This window comes from Bombus flavifrons, chromosome 3 (assembly GCF_040668555.2).
Source record: "Bombus flavifrons isolate JBK064 chromosome 3, iyBomFlav1_principal, whole genome shotgun sequence".
Taxonomy (NCBI): Eukaryota; Metazoa; Arthropoda; class Insecta; order Hymenoptera; family Apidae; genus Bombus; species Bombus flavifrons.
In genome coordinates, this window is record NC_138444.1 from 7,230,626 (window position 1) to 7,253,717 (window position 23,092).

At 36.7% G+C, this 23,092-nt stretch overlaps 1 protein-coding gene across 2 annotated transcripts in view; it reads right to left on the minus strand.

Moving 5' to 3' along the window:
* Atg17 (autophagy-related 17) overlaps positions 1-23,092 on the minus strand; it is a 55,146-nt gene that overhangs the window by 22,981 nt on the left and 9,073 nt on the right. For both annotated transcript variants that reach the window (XM_069109636.1, XM_069109637.1), the window contains exon 2: positions 22,643-22,851. In XM_069109636.1, the coding sequence (XP_068965737.1) occupies positions 22,643-22,851 (209 nt within the window). The remainder of the gene's footprint in view (positions 1-22,642; positions 22,852-23,092) is intronic.

Sequence of the window (23,092 nt, forward strand, 5' to 3'; positions counted from 1 at the left end):
ATAAATCTCGAAGAAATGAAAAAGCATATCTTCTTTCGCGATATATTTCTTTTATTCCAATGTTGCAGGAAATTATAAATAGACTGCCAACATTTACGTAAGTTCATATTTTTGTAAATATATTTTTAAAAAATTGAACCTAGCTAGAAAATTATTTTGCCTATTAGCTAAGTATTGTAACGAGTACTGTACTTGGAATGTTTCATATATTTTCGGATATTAACTCGGTATAATTTCTAACTGGAAAATCTTAGTTTTTATTTTGAGCTAAAAAGCGTGTGTTTCTGCGTAGCGAAAAGGTGACGTGGATTAATTTATTTTCATTTACTTGAACCTGTAGTAGTAACCAATGCGTGGATATACAATATCCATGAGCTTGATCCAGTCGTATCATTCAAGATCAGATACGTGTCTGACCAATGTAAGTATGAGCATGCAAGATGTTCGGGAGTAAAAATACGAAATTGTAGAAACAAACACACTGGACATTCTATAGACGTTTCAGTTTTTAAGTTTGCGATCACACCGTTTCGCGAAAGCGCCATGTGCTGTCAGCTTTACGGTGGAAAACGAAAAGAGAACGACAGCGCGATAATCGTCACAGGACAGATTACTCCTTCGTAACAATGAGCATCGTTGTGTGAGGAAAAGCGAGGAGAAATGGTATCGGGGTCTAAATAAAACCCAGCCGATTGGTTATCGACAGCTAAATAAAGAATATCGGCCCGGCTCGATGCCGAGTGCCAACGTGGAGGCTTTTGTTACGTGTTCCTCATTGGCTTCCCTCGCTCTTTCACACCTACCCGATCGACACCCTCTGATTTCCTTTCGTTTTCGACTCGACTTGTTCATTCAACGAACTCGCTTTCGTCGATGCGTTTACTCCGCCACCGATTTGTCTCTTCGGTGTTCATTGATACTCGTTCGTCAAAGACGAAAACGAAGACGAAGACGCGAGATTTCAATTTCGAGAAGGGTGTAAAGTAACCAGTCTCTTGCTATTGAATTAGGAGCATTCAATTTTTTTTTTTTTTTTTCTTATTATCTACTTTGCACTTTACAATGTATGCAGCTGGACATTCGGCAAATTTTTCTAGCTCAATTGTTAAATAACACGTGGATGGCTATCCTCAGCGGGATACCATCTTTGAGTTTGACTATTTTATTTCTTTAGTGAGGTCAGTGGGATGTTCTTTTTAGTCTTCTTTCTATAAGAGTTTTGTTCGCTTTAGCAGCCAGCTGGTTTGAATGTGTTGCCATTCTTCCTTGTATTTTTCTGCATACCTGCCGATTTCTTCTTTGACCGTTGGTATTTTTAAGTCTCTGCATATATCCTCGTTTCTGACATACCATGGGGCGTTGATTATTGTCCTCAGTGTCTTCAATTGTAGCAACTCTAGGTTATTTATGGGGCTCATTGCTGCTGTCCCCCATAGTGGTATTCCGTACGTCCAACTTGGTTTTCTTATCATTTTGTAGATTTTTAGTTTATTTTCTATGCTGAGTTTAGAGTTTCGGCTAATTAGCCAGTACATCTGTCTTCTTTTTGTCCGTATTTTGTCTATAATTTATTTAATATGTTTTTGTGTATGTTGTATGTAAATTGTGTGTCTAAGTGGAGGAGTTCTAGGTATTTAACTTGCTTTGTTTGTGTTATGTGCGTGACATTCAATTGGATATTTACTAGTTTCCGTGTTCTTATTGTAAATGTAATATGGTTGCATTTACTGAGGTTTGCTTTTATTTGTTTATCTTGTAGTCATTTTTCTATTACATTCAAATTTACGTGTTCTTTTATTTTTTTCTTTGCAAAATTAAATAGCGTTGTAGCGAATTCTTCATATACACGATCATTTATAAGTATTAGTGCATCTACTGTTCTCGTACAGAATATGGCAATTACCTTAGATTATTAGAGAGATAATTAATCATATAATATGCTATATTATAATAGATAGATATATATATAAATAATAGAATTGTGCATTTGTATAACGATCCTAAATATATGGTGAGAAATTATAAAAACTATGAGCAAGAATTTTAGAGGAAAATAATAAATTAATAACTATATATTAGAGCGTATAAAATTCTCTACGTTACTAAATAATGATATATAAAAAACGACAAAATGGGTATCCAATATAAATATGAAAAACCATAAATATTTTTTTTTATTTGGAAGAATTTCACAATCAATTCTCATTGAGAGTTATAAGTAAATTATTCTGGCGTGGTACTATATCATGTATAATAGGTGATTATCGTATGTTTGGTTCTAGCTGCATCTAATGTTTAAATCTAGAAAGTAATGTCTTTTTAGTCTGCAGATCTGATCCGTCGTGTCAAGTAATTACGTAACTAGTGGGTTTTGGTGGTTGTTAATTCTTATGTTATATCTATTACTGAATTTGGATATTTCTTCTTTAACTGTAGGTATCTTAAGGTCGCGATGTATTGTTTCGTTAGTAAGATACCAAGGTGCATCTATTAAGGATCTCAAAGTTTTTGGAATCGTTGAAGAATTTTTATGTTGGAGTTACTCGCTGTTCCCCATAATTGGATCCCATAGGTCCAAACAGGTTTTAATATGGCTTTATATAGCATTATTTTACTCTGCACGCTTATGTTGAAACGTCTGCCAATGAGCCAGTAGAATTTTTTAAATTTTAATCCATAAATATGAAAATTGACTAAAATACTGGTCGAAAAATATGATAAACGAAAACCAACGCTGTTTGAAGTTAAAGGAAACTACCGATCGAAGACTGAGGGTCTAAGAGGCCTATATTTATCCTTCATTCGACGAAGAGAAAAAATACTGTTAATGTGAGGGAGAAGCGTAGTTTCGGTACGTTTGATGAAATGAACGGTCACATCGGCAGAAATCCCTCTTTTCTTTGGAGAAAACGAATGTTAGGTAAGGTTTCTTTCTGGGAAAACTAATCCGGAACACGTTCGTTAAATCGACGTTGGAGAAAAAGGGATGTTCAGGTATTCTTGACCCACCAGAAACCTGTCCCTTTCGCGAAACAAGTCAAAGAAAGCAGAAAAGAAGACCAGAAAGTGAAAGTCATGGATCTTAGGAAACATGGAAAATGTCCAGAAATTAACTAAGAAATATGAAGATGCAGGTCAGTGGTACAAGACAAAGTCTTTCAGTCATCCCTAAAAAAACTAACAAAAAAGCAATAAAAAAGCGACCTTTAATGATGACTGGAAGGCTTTGAGATTCATTTACATTTTTCAAGGATTTCAATCACGCAATAGAGAAAGAACGATTGAAATGAAATGTACAGGGTTTGAAAATTAGATTAGCAGTTATTTTTTTATTGTCATTCTTGAATAAACTGGCGTTAATTGAAAGATTCAACAAAACAAATAATAAAAGTAGTAAAAAACTGATTTTAAGTTTTAGTTATTTACCAAATATCCAACTGGACAAATTGTAAGGTACAAATTAAATAATAATAAAAAAAAAAGTTTTAGTTGATTTCAAACTTTACCAAGATTTCCGCCATCCAATCGGAAAACGACAGACACAAAAGAGACGCGACCTAAAAGTCGGGTAGCAGATGTTTTCCATTTTCTAAATGACCCGAGTCACTCTCGATCTCCCGGATCCAGTGAAACGCTCCCTAGCTCGAAATTAATATTCTTTCTTCGCAGCAGCGCGGACACACCTTTTCTCTTTCTCTTTTTCTCGCGGAGCATGCTTTTTTGCCGAGCATATCAGTGCCGTGAAAGTTCGCGTTTAAAGTGGATCGCGGACTTGAGATTCAGAGGTCGTGGAAAATGGCCGGCGGCCGTTCTGAACGCTGAACATCTCCCGCGGGTGTGAACGTCATCGGCGATTCGTTTTCGACCTCGTTTGCCAATGGGAAAAGGAGTCGTGCCATCAAGAAATAGTAAAACGAGAACAAGACGATATGTTCATTGGCAGTGACCACATTGACAGAAAAGTTTCATATGTATTGGATTATTTAGTGAACCGCTCATTATCACTTCGAATCTTTTGCCAGCGTTTGAACGTCCTTTGCTGGCTCCTGCAGCTCAAAATTCTGTCGAAGTGCCAGGTTGCTTTTTCATCAAGCATTTTCGACCAAATTTTTTGACCAACGAATAGGAAGATTTAAGTTAATGTTCGAGTTTTTACGTCATGCTTGCTATTCAGTAGCGACATTTGAATATGCAAATAGGGAAACTAAAGATAAGTAATCTTGCTACGTTCTTTGAGAATCATCTTTGGTCCAGTCATGTTCTTGTAATGTAAAGAAATCTGTTAGGTGCGACATTGCGAACAACATGTTATGTTCCTCATATTCTGCAGATAAACGACAGTCGCGGTTTTTCTCGTCTTCTCTAATCTCGATTCTCATTCAATCGCGCGATGAGGTTAAGCAATAAACAGTAACGGCGCCGCACATTCCCACGTACATACACACTGCACTTTCCTTTCTGTTTTCCCAAGCAACGTCCTGCTAGTTGTTACATAAAAGGACTTAACAGGCTGATGGATTGAATACAGCCGTCTATCGATATCCATTTGGATCTGGTCGAGATGTTGTGAAAGAAGTACATTTTCAACGAAATACTCAGTGTTTTCCATTTCAATTTTCACGCGTTACAGCTCCCGACGAAGATCCAGAAAAAAATACCGAAGATTAGTCGAATCGCTGACATTTCATATTGCAATTGCGATTCAATGATTTCAGAGATTCTAAGTGGAATTAGTAAGAGCTTCCTTCTTAAATTTTGGAAAAATGTCAAAAGTTGAGCAAAGTTTGGAAAGAATATTCCTATGAAACCTATTTACTATTAGATTGCGGATATTTATGCAAATTCATATGTTTATAAATATTCTTTTTTTTTTTATTTATTTATTAAAATTTACAATCAATTCTCGCATTGAGAATTTTCAGTAATTTTTTCTGGCGTGGCGCAGTGACATGGCTAATGGCATAAGTTAATACTTATTATAGATAAGTATAATTTATAAGTATTATAAATAAGTAAATATTACTTAATTTAGATAACTAATTGAATCTAGCGTTTAGATCTAGCGGGTAGTGTCTCTTCAGCCTGCGGATCTGGTCCGATGTATCAAGTAGTCCAGTAATTAGGGGGTTTCGGTGTTTGTTGACTCTTTTACTATATCTGTCGCTATAGTTTGCTATTTCCTCTTTGATTGTTGGTATCTTGAGGTCGCGATGTATTAGTTCGTTGGTGACATACCAGGGTGCATTTATAATGGATCTCAGCGTTTTCGATTGGAAGCGTTGAAGTATTTCAATGTTGGAATTACTTACTGTTCCCCATAGTCGGATTCCGTAGGTCCAGACAGGTTTTATTACGGTCTTATAGAGGGTAATTTTATTCTATGTGTTTAGTTTGGAGCGTCGGCCCATGTTTATAAATATGGTAAAAGATGGAATCTAGATTTCAGATGGTTTTATCTATTAAACATTATAATAGCAGCCAGTACTACACTTTGCATATTTTATGCGGGGTGCTCCAAGCTTTTCTTGCCGTATACTTTTCCATATTATGCACATTCTGCGTATTGTTTGTATCTTCAAGTTTTCCATAAATGCATAACAATCAACAATCCGTTTATTATAGGATTATTATAGGAGAAAAGTATAGAACGTTAAGTGTAACGTTTAAATCGACAAAATTTAAGAAATTTTTTAGAATGAAAATTTCAAGACTTAGACGTTAACTGTAATGATACAGTTTTCTAGAATTCCTGTAGAATGGATTCTAGAAATTGGTCGCAACTTGCGAATACAAAACGTTTCCTCGCACATTATCGACACTTAACGCTGCCTGGAACGCAAATAATTATTCAGAATTGTTCGAAGATGTTTTAGAAACGCTATTTAAGCGCGTTACTGCTCGTATGTAGCTCTAATATTATGTATTCATCGATTAGACCTGTTCGCTTATTTTGTTCGCGTATATATTTTTGCATTGCATAATACAACTAGCAATGTTATATAGCAACTCATGTGTCAGAGTTTATTTATGTGCTGTTCAAGTTCATTCTGGTACATCCAAATGCTGTGTAACATTGTTTCTTAAAATGCAATCATACAATCCGTGACGAACATCCTGCTCTCAAAACGTGTTTATATTTAATCTCTTAAGAGATAATAATATAAACGTATAGCGTATATTATTTTAAATAAACTTGGACACGTATATAAATCCTTTCTGATTATATTGTTCGTTATGCAAAACATTTTGTACTTTTTTCAGAAAAATAAAAACTAATAATCTTTGTCTGGAATTAATAAATTATGATGAGCTGATAAGGGGATTTATCCAAACCAAAAGTCCTATTAGTATGAGTATAATAAACCGTCAATTACGCTAACACCAAACTACACTACACTAATTTCGTGTCTGTCCAGTCAACGAAATAAAGAAGCATCGTGTCTGCAGGTGACACGGAACTCTTTGGCGTTCACAAACGCTGAAACAAAACTGCAGACATGATTCGACCTCGTTCACACGACAAGCATAATGCACGAAATAATTACGCGGTGGGAGTGATACACGGAAAATCGCCGCCTCGCGTCGCGTTTCGAGCTGAGTAAAAAAGCCAGCTCCGTGGAGAACAATATCGCCGGCGTGTGCTTGCACTTACATCACCTTCGCCAAGGCAATTACCATCCTGTACGTGCTGCTGTACATGTATGCGTTCGTGGCTAAATACGGTATCGTTACTGCGTTTGTTGTAACGTGTCATTCATGATCTGGAACGTTGCTTCCGCGAAATATTGCTTAGTACCATTATTACAGTAGACATTGTAACGGAATTCGAATAAAATGTGCATATATATAGTAATAATTTCAACTTGAATTAACATCGTTGTTAATTTATCTACAGAAAGGTAGTTTCATAAATATGTATTTACTGAGGAAAATTTATGGGCGACACTGCTTTCTTTGCTTATGAATGAAAATACTGTTAGCTCGTAGCTCGCAGCTTGTAACTTCCTGCTGACGCTGAAACTAGAGCATCCTGTCACTTCGTGACAATACTCGGCTGTTACTAAATTATTGTATTGATTACACTTTTGACGTTTGTCGTCTATACCATTTTCCATACTACCAGAGCGATTTTTTCCTCCCGAGAAAAATTGCTTTTTCCATAGAAAATATCTCTTCGACGTTCCAACCAACGAAATACGTAGGTCGATTCGTCTCGTTTCGAGCGACCAACGAAATGGTTCTTTTGAAGAAAAAAACATTTCTTTCGCCCGTCGATCAAAGAAACAAATGTTTCGTATGTCGCAACAAAATACATACGATGTAATCGTAGCAATTTCCATCGTGTAAAATCGTTTAATGAGCGTGGTTCGCCTTTGATTTCGATTAATGTAATTCGCATCAATTACGAGCCATTACCACGTCAACTTTCTAATCGGCACATGTAATTCGTTTCATCCTTTCTACGAGTTCTCGATCGTTCAAAGACAGGAGAAATAATATGTGAACCACTGTGTTTGCGAGTTCGGACCAATTTTCTTTATTGACGCGTATATTCAAGATGGTGGAGGAGAAAAAAAAACGCGTGCAAAAAAGAAAATGAATATGATTTAGCTAGAAGGCAAGTACCTACGTTTATTAAAGCGTTGCACATCGACCACCTTTGTACATGTGTATGCATGTGTATATATATACGGAGGAAAGATCATGAAACGAGCCTGAACGATGCTAAGAAAATCGCATGACCGCGTTGCCATGTTCTGTTGCAACAGTCAGAAAATAAAAGCCGCCGGGGGAACGGAAGAATATGGACACGTGTACGTGCCGTTCCCACACATCGAAACCGCGCAAATAACACGATGAATAACGAAGCATATTGCTTATTCATTGCGGTAATGCGGAATTTTCACCGTGCTGGCAATTTCTTTTCATCATCAAAACGGTGCACTGTAGTATTTAACCTAAAAAGCTGGCCAAAAATGAAATAAAAGTTCATTTAAAAATAAAAAGTACTCTTTAATTTTAACTGGCTTCTTCAACCAAGTTACACCACTGTGCGTTCTACGTATTTCGAATGTGAAATATTTTGCTTCCTCTTTCGTATATATCCGTTTGACGTCTCGTCGCAACATTTAACGACGTCTTTTGCCAAGCGACATGATTTTAACATGGATGGATGCGGAAACAGCTACTTCCACGATAAAATCGCTCTTCGAAAGTGGAAATTCGAAGAAAATTGCTTCGCGAGTAGCACGGCTTTTTTCGAGATTGAAAGCTGCAAACGAGTTTCGAACTTGGATTGAAACTACCTACTTTTGGAATTGTCGATAGAAAGTCGTCGAGGAAAAATCGTGTTTGAAAACGTGTTAACTGTTGAATAAAAATGCTGTAACGTTGTATACAGCATTGTTTATCCATTATCTAACAGTCTCGGACGATGCGGTTAAGTATTAGTAGCGTGCGAATCGGAGAAAAATAGTAGAAGTCATTCAGGTCCAAGGATATTCAACGTATCTGTAGATGAACAAGAAAATCGAGTAAAAAATCACGAAGATCATAAAGCAATAAATCGAATGAGCTCACCGAGAAAGTGGTCCAGTGGATTTCCCAAATACGAAATAAATACTTATATTCATGATACGAAATTACGTAAATGATACGTAAAATCTATATTTATCGAAAAATCTTCGTCATGAACTTTCAGACCGTTGTAAATACACGCAACAATGTATATCGTTAATTTTTGTCATTTATCTTAAAAAAATTTGTGAAGTTGAAATATATATAAATATATTTACGAAACAACGAGACAAAAAATTATATGGTCCTTTTTATATTAAGAAAAACAACAAAATTTATCATATTAGAACGCTTTCTTAAGTTTTAGAATGTCATTTACCTCAAGTTTTCTTAGGCGGAAAAGTTCATCACTTAATACCATTTTCCATTAAGTTGCTCGATTATAAATGCGTCTCAATTTCTATTATATCAGCTGATCTGGTTGTATCGAACGATAACGTAATTGATGTAGTTATTATTTCCGCGAATTATACGGAGCAAGGAAATCTCAGCACGACAATTCATATTTAACGACGCGAACGTCTCTCATTCTAATGATGTCGTTAGATATTAAAAACCATTAATATCTCTGGAATTCGTTAGAAGATTCAGCAGCGCGGTACTCCTTGACACAGTCTGGCTATGTCTTAAATTATTAATCGCGAGCTACAACGTCGAAAGAGGAGCGCGAGACAGATCGAAATGTACCGGGTGGTCTGTTTAGATTGAGCAATGAAAACGTCATGACTCACTACTAGGAATAGAACGAATAACGAATTAGACGTGGATTTATGAGACTCAACGTAGAGCGATCGATAGATGTCAAGGTCACTTTGAGGTTATTGTATTTCTCTCTCTTGCTTTCTCCCTCATTCTCTCTCTTTCTTTCTCTTTCTCTCTTTCTCTCTCTCTCTCTCTCTTTCTCTCTCTCTCTAAATACTACTCGTTTAGTTAACGTCTTATCATTATAGAACCAGCTAAAAGATTTTTATATGTCTAGTTTATTTTTCTAAAAAAAACAATGTTTGTCGGTATAATTTTAGACACAACGCACTTCGTTCCTTATCATATTAATTACGACGTATAAAAATTGACGTTTTTAGCTGGTTCTAAGACGATAAGACGTTAACCAAACAAATAGTATTCAGATAATATTCACTGGAAGAAAGAAAAACGATAAAAAATAGTTTATTCTCGTTTCGTTTCAGCTAAGATATACATCTGATTAGATAGAAATAACGCGAATCCAGAAAAACAAATTACTGTCTGATACAAAGTTGAAGAATACACGGTATACTGCATAAATAAAATGGAGCAGATGAAGTAAATCTCCAAGTCAAATTCCTTTAGCCTTATTTATAAAAATCAGAGTCTGCATAAATATCCGCGGTCCACCGATGACAAAGTTCTATAATGAAAAAAAGGAATATTTTTAGCGTTTCCTCCATCGATATTTTTCCCTCGCGTACCTCCACTATTGCTAATTCAATATACACCTCCGGGAACATATCCGTTCATTGATTGACTAGATATACCCATCGCACCATTTACGTCATTTCTGCTCAACGAAGTTCGCGTCACGCAGAACGCACGTTATACCATCTAGGGAACTTATAATCCGGTGAAAGGGCACGAGAGATAAGGTGAAATCGCGGACTTTCCTACTGTCTTTTGATTTTTCCAGGCCAAACGGAGTAATAGCGTACGTGCACGTGTAACCTGCAAAAGTGTCCGTGCGACACGTGCACTACCGGATAGTGAACGGTTACGCGGCCGACTCACGCACGGTGCCAGCTTGTCTGCTTTAAATTAAAGTCGCGTCATTCGTCGTCACACGTCGAACCACGCGTATACGTATTCCGGCCGCGCGTGCAAACGTGGTAAACATCGATGGGAGAAAGAGGATAGCTGATGGAAAATGGCCGCGACGAAATCTACGCGTACGTGATTATCGATCGGTTGCTAATCGCTTGGGAAAGTGATTTTGGGGTGAAAGTTAAGTATCTGAAAATGTTTCTCAAATATTTTGATATTTCTCATATTTTCAGCATCTCCGTTATTTTTAATATGTGTTTTTGATAGTTTTCGAGTAAAATTTATAGCATCTCTGACGTTTTTTTCGGATAAAACTTCGTCGTATCTTTTTACTTTGACTTTGAATCGAGAAAAAAATTCATTTCCAAACAAAATTTTAATACATCTATATATCTTTGCCACTTTTTAAATAAATTCTTCATCTCGTCCCGAATATCATAAAAATTTCCTAATTTAGCTTCTAAATGACAAGGATAAAGATTAATTTTTAAATAAAACTTCGTGTAGTCAATTGAGAAATTCTGCATACTATACGAATGGAATATCAGGTAGAAACAGCGTGGGTCAATTGTGAACAGAGCCATATCAGAAAATTGCTGCGCTTCGCGTTGCTACAATAACGTGAACAGATTTACAGAATGGAACGACCTCGACGAGTTCAAGGGTTGAAAGTCTCAAAGGTCTACGAAGAATCATGCTAACACGGTGAAAATAATGCTCGAACGTATGCCTGCGAATTGTAAATTACACCGAATATTTTTCGAAGTAATATTCCTGGTAACTATTACATTTTATTGCAACAAGCCATTATTTCAAGTAATCGTTCTAATTATTCGCTCGACTTTCGTCATTCTTGACGTATCGTCAAAATACACAATTTACATAATTATTTTGATAATTATGATAATGATTTGCGTAAAAAATTGAATTTATCAGTTAGTTTATCACGAATATTTAAAATTGCTGAAAATAGTAAAACTTGAAACTTTTGTCGACAAAAAAAGGAGGAAATTAGTCTACTGACAAAAATTACGACCAAACAATGTTGACTGTTATGTTTGTTTTCAACTTGCTTTTCGTAAAAAAAATTTTATTATAAATGCTCTATTGTTATTTTTATCTAGGATATATCACTAATTCTGAAAATGCTGCAGGTTTTCATTACAGGGTACAAAACAAACACAATTTCAAGCTAAAAATCAGCAGTTTAAGTACTTATAAACGATACGCAAACTTTTACTCAAAAAATTCGTCAACTTTTAATCACGAAAAAAGATGTATGTAACATTCTGTGAAATATTTAGTTACATAACGAGCGAATACATACTTGCCAATAAAAAATAAAACTTTAAATATTTTCAAACAGAGAACATAATCATTTAGACCACTTTCATAATCACCGTTATAGCCACCTATATTTATGGTAGCGAGTATAAATTCACCTCGATCGTTAATCGGATTTGACGTGATAGAAAATCACGTGAAACGATCCTAAAACGATATTCCGTATCGCATGGAATACTTCATAGCCGAAAATAGCGTACGCAGCAAACCGCGTGCTAAAAGGAAACATGGTTTGCTTACAGCTGGTTTGCGTACGAAGAATCTACGAAGCACGATAAGTAGACTGTGCAAATAGTCACGGCAGCGTGGACGTAATATGTAATTGCAATTGACTTTGCTTCAGCCCAAGGACTGTAAAACAAAAACTAACATACAAGCTTGAACACGGAAACGATTTTTTGTTACGTGAATGTAACACAACAGTTGCAACAGAAAAAAGACAACGAACAAAAGAATCTAATGAATCGATGTTCTTTTTCAAACGAATTCTCCTTGTGCTAAATTTGCAAATGAGATTTTTTCGCTTTCTAACGGACAAATTTTCCGACTTCAAAACGAGATGCCCTTTGTACGTGCATCGATAACCAATCGTTTCTCCAAGGAAGCTCTAACTACATGGCTGAGTGATGATTTTATGTTTATTTTATTCCAACAATAGAAGAGAGAAGACGTCCGTTATTCATATACAGGGGTTGAACCTTCTTCACATATGACATATAAAAGATGTTTCCAATACTTTGTCCAACATCTGTGTATGAATAACAGACATCTTCTTGCTTTGATTGTTAAAATAAAGTAAACAGAAAGCCACCATTTATTAGGACATGTAGTCGTAGTTTCCTTGAAAGAACGATTAGTTACCATATACATATATGATATATAAAAACTGTTTTCATAATTTTGTCCAATTCCTATACATACACCATTACATGTTAAATAAATATAACGAAGATTGTACTACAAAAATATTTATCAACAATATTTTGTAAAAGGCATTAATTAGTTGAATCACAGAATTAAATTAACGATGTATAGATATACGGGAGATAAATAAAGATAGTAGAAACTACTATCTTTAATAAAATACTATCGTATTTTTATTACGTAAATCTACAGAACTTCTATACCTTTAAATAATACTTTACCTATATGCTTCCTTCGTATTACAACTTTCATATGGGATCAAAAGAATATTTAAGTACACACTTATCGCTGTCATATATGTAGATATATGTATCTTGGTTCATTTGCCACTGGGACCAATTCCGAATAATACATGATTTCATTTAACACAGGAAAACATTTCTACGAACACATTCGTATGTAAGTAAGAACCTACTTCGAATCGTAATACATTCTCTCTTTCTCCCTTCTCATCGTACTTACGCAAGCTTCAACGAAAAGAACATAAATTCCGACGATAAAACACCGGAGTCGTTGAACGAAGAGATTTATTAAAACACCACACGAACAATCTTTTTTTATCCAAGCTTTTACGACCAGATATCAGCTTCCTATCGTGAAGCTCGTTCCGCGAAACACGCAGATACGAAAGAAATAATACTTCGAATAATATCTGTTTCGTGCAAATGTCCACGTACCACTGTTTACGAACATATATCGACAGATTACCATATTTACACGAAGACAAGACCCATCCGTACCCGTAGATAGCTGTGCGTATACACGAACATCAGATCCCTCGAAACTTCGAGTTGCATTTAAGGAAAACGATCGAATCGATCAGACGACCAACGGAGGATATACACTGCCAACCATAAATCCAATCTTTGTCAATTAGGATCACCTACTTACAAAAATTTCACTTTTCTATTAGGTTGATACATGCGAAATATCATGTCCTCAAGGTTTTAATTTGGTGGCTCAATATTACCCACTCAATTTTATCGCATCGTTAACCAACCATATTAAATTGTATTGCGTCTGTGCTTAATTTGTTCGTAGATTATACTCGACAATGTGGAATATTGCCGCACAACGACGCATTGTTGTTGGTGAAAATAGAATGAAATTAAAATAAAATTGTATCGACATTTTCATTCGGTTCGCACAATCGTTCACGGTCAAGGGGAAAATAGCTGAATAGTAGCACCGATATGCAAATCAAATCGGATTAAGGCGTCGTTGTCGGCGCTCTCGAGGAATTTCGCGATTACCACGCGATCGAAGAGACGGGAAAGGAGTCATGGGATAATGGATTCGCATCAGTTTGAATAATGCGATCCGCGTGGACCAAACTGGGGAGGAAGAATGCACGAGTTCGTTTAGAAAAGCGAACGGTATCGAGGAAATATCGCGTGTACTTGACCGGAGTAACTGGAATACCGCAATTTCTATGGCCTTACCTTACAATGTTACCTACTCTTTGTTTCAAACGAATTGCGGACACAAAGGTAGCTTCAAAGGTGCAGTTTAGGAATTAAAGTGCCATTAGAAGTAATCCTTCAAAGTAAATCAAATAACTTGACATCTTTTTTCGTCGAGTGAAGAAGTGTACGATCGTGTTTATCGATTATTATTTCTTCGACTTCAACGCTATGTATACTGAATAATAGTATTTCTTTGTGTGTTGCGGACGGTATAAGATATTTGGAGAGATTGTAAAAGTACATCTTCGCTAATGTTTGATAATAGTTAATAGTGTGTTTGTTATCTGTTTGTATACTGTCCGTACGCGTGTTCGTGAAACATACGCTATATGATTCATTCAAAAGCTAAATTGACCAATTTCACATTTGAAGACTACACGAGAAGAAAGAATGTAATATACGACTTTAAATAAGTCTACAAGGCTAAAACACAATCAATGATCCCCCCTCCTCACTCCGAGATTTCTAATTTACGAAACTACCATATCTTTGCCTATATGCTACATCATAAAAATAGAAATACTGAAATGACGCAAAAAATCTTACTTCCAACGATATCTACACTTTCGTTTTATTCCACTCCAAAAACCCTTCACATCAAATATTGTTCGTCTGAAACCTATCTGACTTCTCCAAAATTTTTTCTTCTTAATCATCTCTACCTGGTCGAAGGACTCCGAAAATGTTAAGTCCCGCATAGTATTTACTCAGAATGTTCAGGTCAATGACTCAGTCACGGACCTGTCCGAACAAGTATTGTTGGTATAAATTAATTCAAGGCCAGCCAGAAGAAAAAGACCAGGGGGCCGTAAATAAGGAGCGAAAACGGCCTGACTGGCTGGCTGGTTATATTCTCCCGAGCGTTATCGAGATCGAGCTAAAAACAGAGGTCAAAGGTGGCCGGTCGTCATTTCAGCCGAGACGAAATCCAATTTCGCACGCACCTCGAGGCGAACGAGAATCAGCTGATGGACACCGGTCGAGCCAATTGAATTCAATGGTTGGGAAAAGATATCGGCAATGGTGGACGCAAAATCTGTCGACTGGTTGCCAGAGGAAAATCCTTGTAATGCTTTCTGCTCGCAGGAAAACGAACCTTTTTCCTTTGATTCGTCCGCTTCGTGAAAAATAGCCAGCGGACGAATCGAATAGAGCCTTCGGCATCGACGTTTATTTGTATATGCCATGATGGATCTTTAGGTTAAAAATTCATCGAATAAATTATGGCATTGTAGAAATTTCCGTCGCTTTTTGCAAAAGAATCGGTATTTGATAGTTGGATAATTTTTATAAATATCGCATAATGATAGTTAGTTGTTAGGAATGTGCATTGAATCGTATTCTGAAGAAATTATATATGTTTGGATTTCTACTTGAAAGAACATTTCCTATGCAACCTAACACCCATGTATATTTTATAAGATGTATACTTGTTGAATCATCGTCGAATCTTTAAACAAAGAGGATTTGTTCCTATTTGTACAGTCGACGTTGAGAGGAGGTCTATGACTCTTTCCACGATCCTCAAACAGTTGCTACCATTAAAATTTGTATTTACATAGGAATCTCTGGGGCGTGGAGCGACTGTTGGAAACTTAGGTATCGAATTTGAGCATCTGTTAAAATAGTAACAGGGACGATAAGGCAGGATTAAAATATGTAAACTGGTGACTTTAATCTCGAATATGATATTTCGTATTTGCATTGAGATCTGGTTAGGTTTATTAAAAGACCGACTGTCAAATATAGATACGAATAAAGGATTTCCTAAATATGCTAATTCCCCGTTTTTCGATTATTAAAAATTCAGTCGAAAAACAGTCTTCGATTTATATTACCGTATACCATATGTTATACAACGTTCGCAGAAACAAGATTCCTACTGTTAAATTCCATATTCTGTCTCAATTCGCACATCCTTGCGACTCGATTCAATCATCTCAGTTGTTCCATGTGCCGCCTACGGTCTACGGAACCGTGTTTCCGCGAACGCAATCGTAATTTTTGCCAGTCCAGTAGCAAAGATTCGAATGCCTTCTGGTATTGATACAGCGTGAGACAAGTCGTTCGTCCATTTAAACACATGTAGATTATACGTACACGTTGTGTGTTATACAGACACATAACGTAGCTGTTTCTTCTCTTAGACTTCGTTCAAGACGAGTTTCCTGCGTGATCTAACGCACGATGTCGATTGTCAACTGACAACGTGTATCTTTATAAATAGTAAATTTACTTCCCGATAGAAAATGCGACTTATCGTGTCCTCCCCCTTCACTTCCGTGTGCGACGCATTTAAGCGCACTAGTTGCGTGACATGTTACGTTATTTTCTGATTACAAGAGAAATAATCACTGAAAATAATTCTGAGTAATCGAGTGGAACAAATTCATTATACATGTATATATATATATATATATATATATATATATATATATATATATATATATATTCGATGTAATTAACTTTTTATTCGTTCGTCATTCTTCATACTATTAAGTTTTAATTGGCAGAATGATTGCTAAACTCGCGTCATACATAGCTGAACCAAGTATTCCACCTGTTCGTTTGTTCCGAGTATAGATTGATCTTCATGGGTTATGTAATGCACGTGCCGCGGCCTCTCCATTGAGAGCCAAACGTGAAACATTAAAAAGCACTTGTTTCAACAATTCTAGGAAGCTCTTCCGTCTAATAAGACTCAATTGCTACATAATAATGATCGCGAAAAACATTAATACGCTATTATATTATTATACTGTCACACTGTCGTCTATAAATATTTTAATTTCCAGAGCAATCTGATCTGAAGATTTATATTTTTATTATATTTCAGTTAGTTTTGGTATGGTTGCTTAAAAGACAAGATCGTTAAAGTTAATAGAGAGCATTATTTGAGAATTTTACAAGTAGAAATCGCGAGTAACAAAATGAGAAATTCGGCCCCGACTATTTGTTATCAGCCCTGTTACTCTCTCGTAACTGTTATGTCATTGCCGCTGATATTGTTATCATTCTGTTTATAATAAGCCGAGAACAATTAAAAATTCGAGGAAAAAGCACGTATCTTTGCGCGATTTATCACGTTCATCCGACATAGTATTATTTTATAAATAATCGCTCCTTCGAATTCATCATGCAACGAAGCGGATACCAACGTTGCACAGCACCACCGAAATCGTTCGCGTGACTCTAGTGCATTTCATTTGACTCTCGTGTTTATCCTCTGTATGCTTATCGTTCTCCAACATTCTACAATTGCCATACTTTCTCGCGAACTTCACGTGAAAAACTCGCTTAAGCTTATAAGATACGTTAAATGTATTATAATACATATGTTGAATTATTTAAAATATGAAAAATATCGAATGAAAAATTGTGTTCGAGGACAACTACGGCTAGCTTTCGAAATATCGGCTTTAGGTTCGGAACAGTGACGTTGGAACGAAGAAAAGAAATATGGCACGCGGTCATGTCTGGTTATAGCGAACAACGAAAAACCCACGAGTTCGGGGATATCACAGGCGAGTCGACTTTTTCCCCTGCTGACTCATCGACCATATTGCGATTGACCTCTTAATGGCACTGTTCCTAGGCCATCGAAACGGCGAATGCGTATTAAAGTTTTTTCCCTGAGCCGAATGAAAGGTAAATTTGTTCCGCGTTAATGAACACAACCGCGAATAAAAACAAGGTAACAAAGAGAGAAAATTAAATTTTTATCTCGTACTATCTGCTTCTAAGATATGAAAACGAGGATGTTTTTGACAGTTTGAAAAAGTAATGCAATGCTGATTCTTTTTCTCCTATACCTACTTTTAATGCCGTTGTTAAAACTTCTAGAACAAATACATACCAACTTTTATCTGTTCTCGAGTATGACACATTAAGAATGGATTCTTATTGTGATTCAATGAATCGATTTTGTCTAGGAATCGACTATCACCGTTTCGAGGAAGACATTTAAAAACCATTAGCGAGCTCTGCTCTTCGTCGATACCTTTAATTCCCACCCTTTTTGAAAAATTCGTGCAGCTGTTAACGGATAGCCACAACCGCAACTAACGAACAGTTCTATGCATTAAACCGTCCCAATTTTATCTTATCTTTATCTCAAATCTTGCGAGTGATTGTAGATTGAGAATATAGATTATACAAAAAGAAATCGATTCTTTTAAAATTCTAAACTAAATTATCCTTTCAAATTAATTTAACTTCATCTTCGAGCTAGCAACGTTGAAATTTAATTAATTGGCCAACTGGTACTGCAGTTTTGTAACCATCGGAGTTTAGTCTTCAAACTAATAGCGTTGGTACGTGCAATTGAAAAAACTACCGACACATTTCGATATTTACTTCATGTCATATTAATCAATGTAATCATTATTCACATACTGTACATATATATAACCAGCTCTACACAGAAGATACCATACCGAGCCGACCCACTTCCTTTGACTAAAAATCGACACTTTACTATCAACTTGTAAGCATCTTAATCATTAGCTATTGCAAAATTTCCTATTGCAACCGACAAAATACATATTACGTAACGACGTAATACTCGATTGCGTTTGTTCAATGGGATGTTAAAAACTGGTCCCCTATCCGCTTACTTTCACTTCAATCCGACAATGATAAGATGAAATGCAGTAAAATATTAAATAAGGAAGAAATTCACCAAATCTTGACTTACACCGTTATGATTTTCAATCCGCCGCTTATGCGTCAGTGATATGTATTGACATTTGCGGTTACAGAGTAGAGAGACAAAATACGATTACAAGAAATCATTTAAACATTTACATTGCAACAAAAAGTGAGTAAATACCAAAAAACCTAATTACCGGGAAACGTTCTTAATTTACAACCGGTATAACACGGATTTATATAACACAAAACCGCGTGTTATATACAGTATGTAAAACGAGGGTCTACCGAACACGAAAGCAGAATCTCAGTTTGCCATTTGCTCGCTTTCTCTACTCTAGCTGTTGCTCTTTCGGCCGTGTTTTTGTCAGTAGCCTCCAGCTTCACGACGATTAACTAATTTTCCTCAGAAAACGATGCTCGAACGCCGACCCAGTTTCGGTTTCGATTCGTCAACACCAAGACACCAATTCCGTGCTTGGTGCACGTTTGCAATGAAAGCCAACGGCAGATCGTTATCCGTTGTATAAAAGAATCAGGTCAAAGTTGCTCGCGAGGCTCATTGACACGGGTCAAAGTCTTGTTGCGTCTACAAACGAGCCATATATATTCGTTGTAAGCTAGCCAAGGCTCCCTTCTTCAGAAACAGGAAGCAAAAGGGAAGACTCGATGAGAAAAACGGGACATTACGGGATTAGCTGTAGCCTCTTTCTGGCGATCCGCTAAATTGCCGCTGGAAAAAGGGGTCTGTCTCCTCGCGGTTCATGACGCTTTACGGCCCTGTTAACGCAGCCACGGATACGATAAAACGATCTCCAAGACTAGGCAAGAAAGGCTATAAGCTTGTTCATGACTGCTGTTTAATCGTCCATCGTTGGTATAAATATTCGTACAGACGTAGATTAATTTCATCGCGTCGATAAGCGATTCTCCCAGTTTTCTTTGAGATGCTTCAAGAAGTTACTTGGAAATTGGCTATTTAGAGATTAATGGAAGAATAAATCTTAAGGCAGTTCTGACTAAAGTTACTGGAGGTTTATAATCGCAGGAATGTTTTTTGCGCTGTATTGAGATTTTTGAAGTTTGCTATGAAATACTCATCGAGTTTTTTGTAGAAAATAATGTAAATTTCGTACGACGAGTAATGTTGTAGTTGTAGCTCCGATATAATTTAATCTATTCTAGCTCGTGGCGCTATATTGTAATAAAATAAATTGCAGCTATACTAAAAATATAATATACACGAATAAACGAATTGAAATAATTCCAAAATAATTAAACTTAATCAAGTATGTGCTATTTATTCTCCCTGTAAGTGTGCACAGATGCTAAACGTTAAAAATCCATTAAGTCAAACACATTTTATGCCTCTAGTGAATGTGTTTTATTTATATACGTTATTTTACATATCAACTTATCAATTAATTATATTCTCATTAAATAACAACCTGAAGCATTCAAGAACTACTGAATGAATGTCAAAGCATTCGTTGGAGGAAAGGAAAAAATCGACGAGTTGAATAACGCCGAGAGGCGCATAACCGATGCGTTTTGTTGCGAAAATCGAAAGTGCGACCGATAAGAGTGAACTTGATCGTTACTTCATCAGCGACTAGTAGAAATGGTCAATGCGAGGTGCATCGGAAACGGGTACGAGTGGTTTGCGGTCGCATTACCGGTACGCGCCTTGAGGAACGTGAATTACCGCATGAAACCCGAGGCTAGCTGTATAAGACGGACAAATAGGAAAGAAGCTCCGCTGGGAAAGAATCGATTTCACAGCGCCTGAAAGAGGCCAAGATGTTAATGGACGAAATATAACCTTCCTAACCAGCTATTCTTTAACTTACACCTACACAATATCATTTTCTTCATTCAATATTCTTCATCTTCAATTATTGGCTAATTAAAATGTCCAAAAGTTTGCTCACATCAAATTATCTTCTCTTTCAATGAACTACGGTCATTGTTTCATTAAGCAGAAAAATTCTTACTTTGTAATCACGATTATGAAGACTTACGAATATTTGAGGATCAAAAATTTGTGGTTAACACAATTCGAGTTTCGCATACAGTGACTATCATCTCTACATTTTTGTTTAATATATTTCGTGTCATAAATTTTGCGTGATTTATTGTGTGTATTGGACTTGTATAATGTGGTTTATTACGTTTGTGGAAACTTAAAGATTTCTTTTTTTTTTTAAAGACGTAATTCATCGATTCTTCGATGCACATCGTTGTTATTCCCCTGAATCGAGCGCGTCGATATTCTCACTAGTCGGCCGTCTAGACGCGCGACGTTCTTGGAATCGGACCACCGTTGTTTTTCTCCAGCTGGATCTCGCGTCTGGACGCCTGTGTTCCGCGTTTTCAACGCGTCGCGTCGCATTGACGCGCGTTTCAACGTCCGTTCGTTCACCAGCTAAGCGATGTGTAAGCGCTAACCGTGCAATCTCCGTACCGTTACGTCGTTAAACTCGTATCGTGCATTCGCTTCATTATTACGCCTCTGGATCGTATGTTTCGTCAATCACGAGGTCAGACTATGATTCTATTATATCTGAGTTCCCAGCAAACGGATATAGCACAAAATACATTTTCTCAAAACCGACGTTCGAACGTCACGCAATCCTCTATCTGCTTTTACTACAACTCTTGGAATTGTACCACTCTCTGATAGAGTCTTTCTCCGCTAACTTTTCATGGAAAGACTTTCAGTGGTCGACCTTTCAGCGATTTGAGTATCGACTATAAAGTGTATGCTATCGGAACAGTGTTCTTCCAAAGATATCTTAAGATCGTCGAAAGTTTGCTAAGAAAGTTATTTTCTCTTTCAACTAATCTCATTGAGTTTTTTTAGCCCATTAAGAACCAACATCGTATCGACCGCAACATTTCATTTTCAAATTTTTGAGTCCCCGTTTCACTTATTTCAATCGTTATTCGTTATTATAACGATATGATAAAGCTTCACACCATCGGATCCCGGTTAAACATTACCGTTCATCAGATGAGGTAGCCTTGATCAAAATCCACGTTTCAATCACGCTCCGCTGCATTCGGTAAACGCTCACCATCAACGGACCGTAGTTATATCGTGGTCGTGATTAGACCGAGACTACAAGTTGAATGTATTGCTGCGATATATCAAAATACGTCCATAAGGTACAACTGTACTTACATGTAAGTACAGTTGATAGAGAAGATATAGTGAGACCAAGAATCGAAGCACTTAAGTGATACCGAGTGATCTAGCGACATCTAATTGAAAGATCATATGCGACCTGGATCTTAGATCGCACGAAGATATTTGAACACGCAACGAAGGTGATGAAAAATAGTCAAACGAGTTACTGACGTTCTCCATTGTGTTTCTATACGGTACTGCAAGGCTGGCTCGTACAAAGAATCGAGGTTGCCTGGGTGTCGCGCGAGTATCGCTATCTTCACGCTGATATCATCTGACTCATTTTTTCTCTCTGTACTCGCGAACGCTCGCCGATAAGGATCATTTATTAGCCGCGTCCTTCCGGCACGATTCTCGTTTAACGAAGCCAGCCCACTCTCTTTTTTGCCACGTCTTCTTCGCGAGACATTTCTTTTCGGTCACGCGAGTAACATTAACTTTCAGCTACGTATCAAATACTCTTAGAAGTTGAATTTTTCTCGAATTAAACGCGACAATAGTTTGTTGAAAAGTCTCTGATCATTTTGTGATGGTAACAAAATTATGAAGGTAAAGGCAAGAAAAATCTTTATCTTACAACTGGTTTGTAAAGTAAGTTTTTATCAAACGGACGGACAATGTTAGACAGGAAATGAAAAAAGCTGAGCGGAGAGCGGTGAGTTAAGAAAATTCACAGGTGAAGAAGCTCGTCACTCACCGGAACCGTAGTCTATGCTTGGCGTGGGTGGATGGTGGCTCTCAATAGCGGCCTTGCTGAACAAATAGATCGGATTCGTGTCGGTTCCGGCCGAGTAGGAACACACACGCGCGTTTGGTTCCAGGCTTTCGCCTCCACTCATCAGGAGCACCTGGTGCGCAGAGACCACGCCGCATTCTCTCTCGATCGCTTCCTTCAGCTGGGCGACACTGCGCAAAAAACAACAGAAAAGTCATATTAAATAATTATGGTGATTGTAGACATAGCAAAATGAGATCCGGCAATTCTAGCAGAGAAAATATTAAAAAATTTTAAATGGCAGAAATTTCTTACTTTAAAAATTAAATAATTCGACGACTTCAATTAAAAAATTTTTAAATATCTAAGTTTTGAATATTTTCATTTTTCCAAGTTTGAAATATACAATTTTTGAAATCTTAAAAGCTTGTG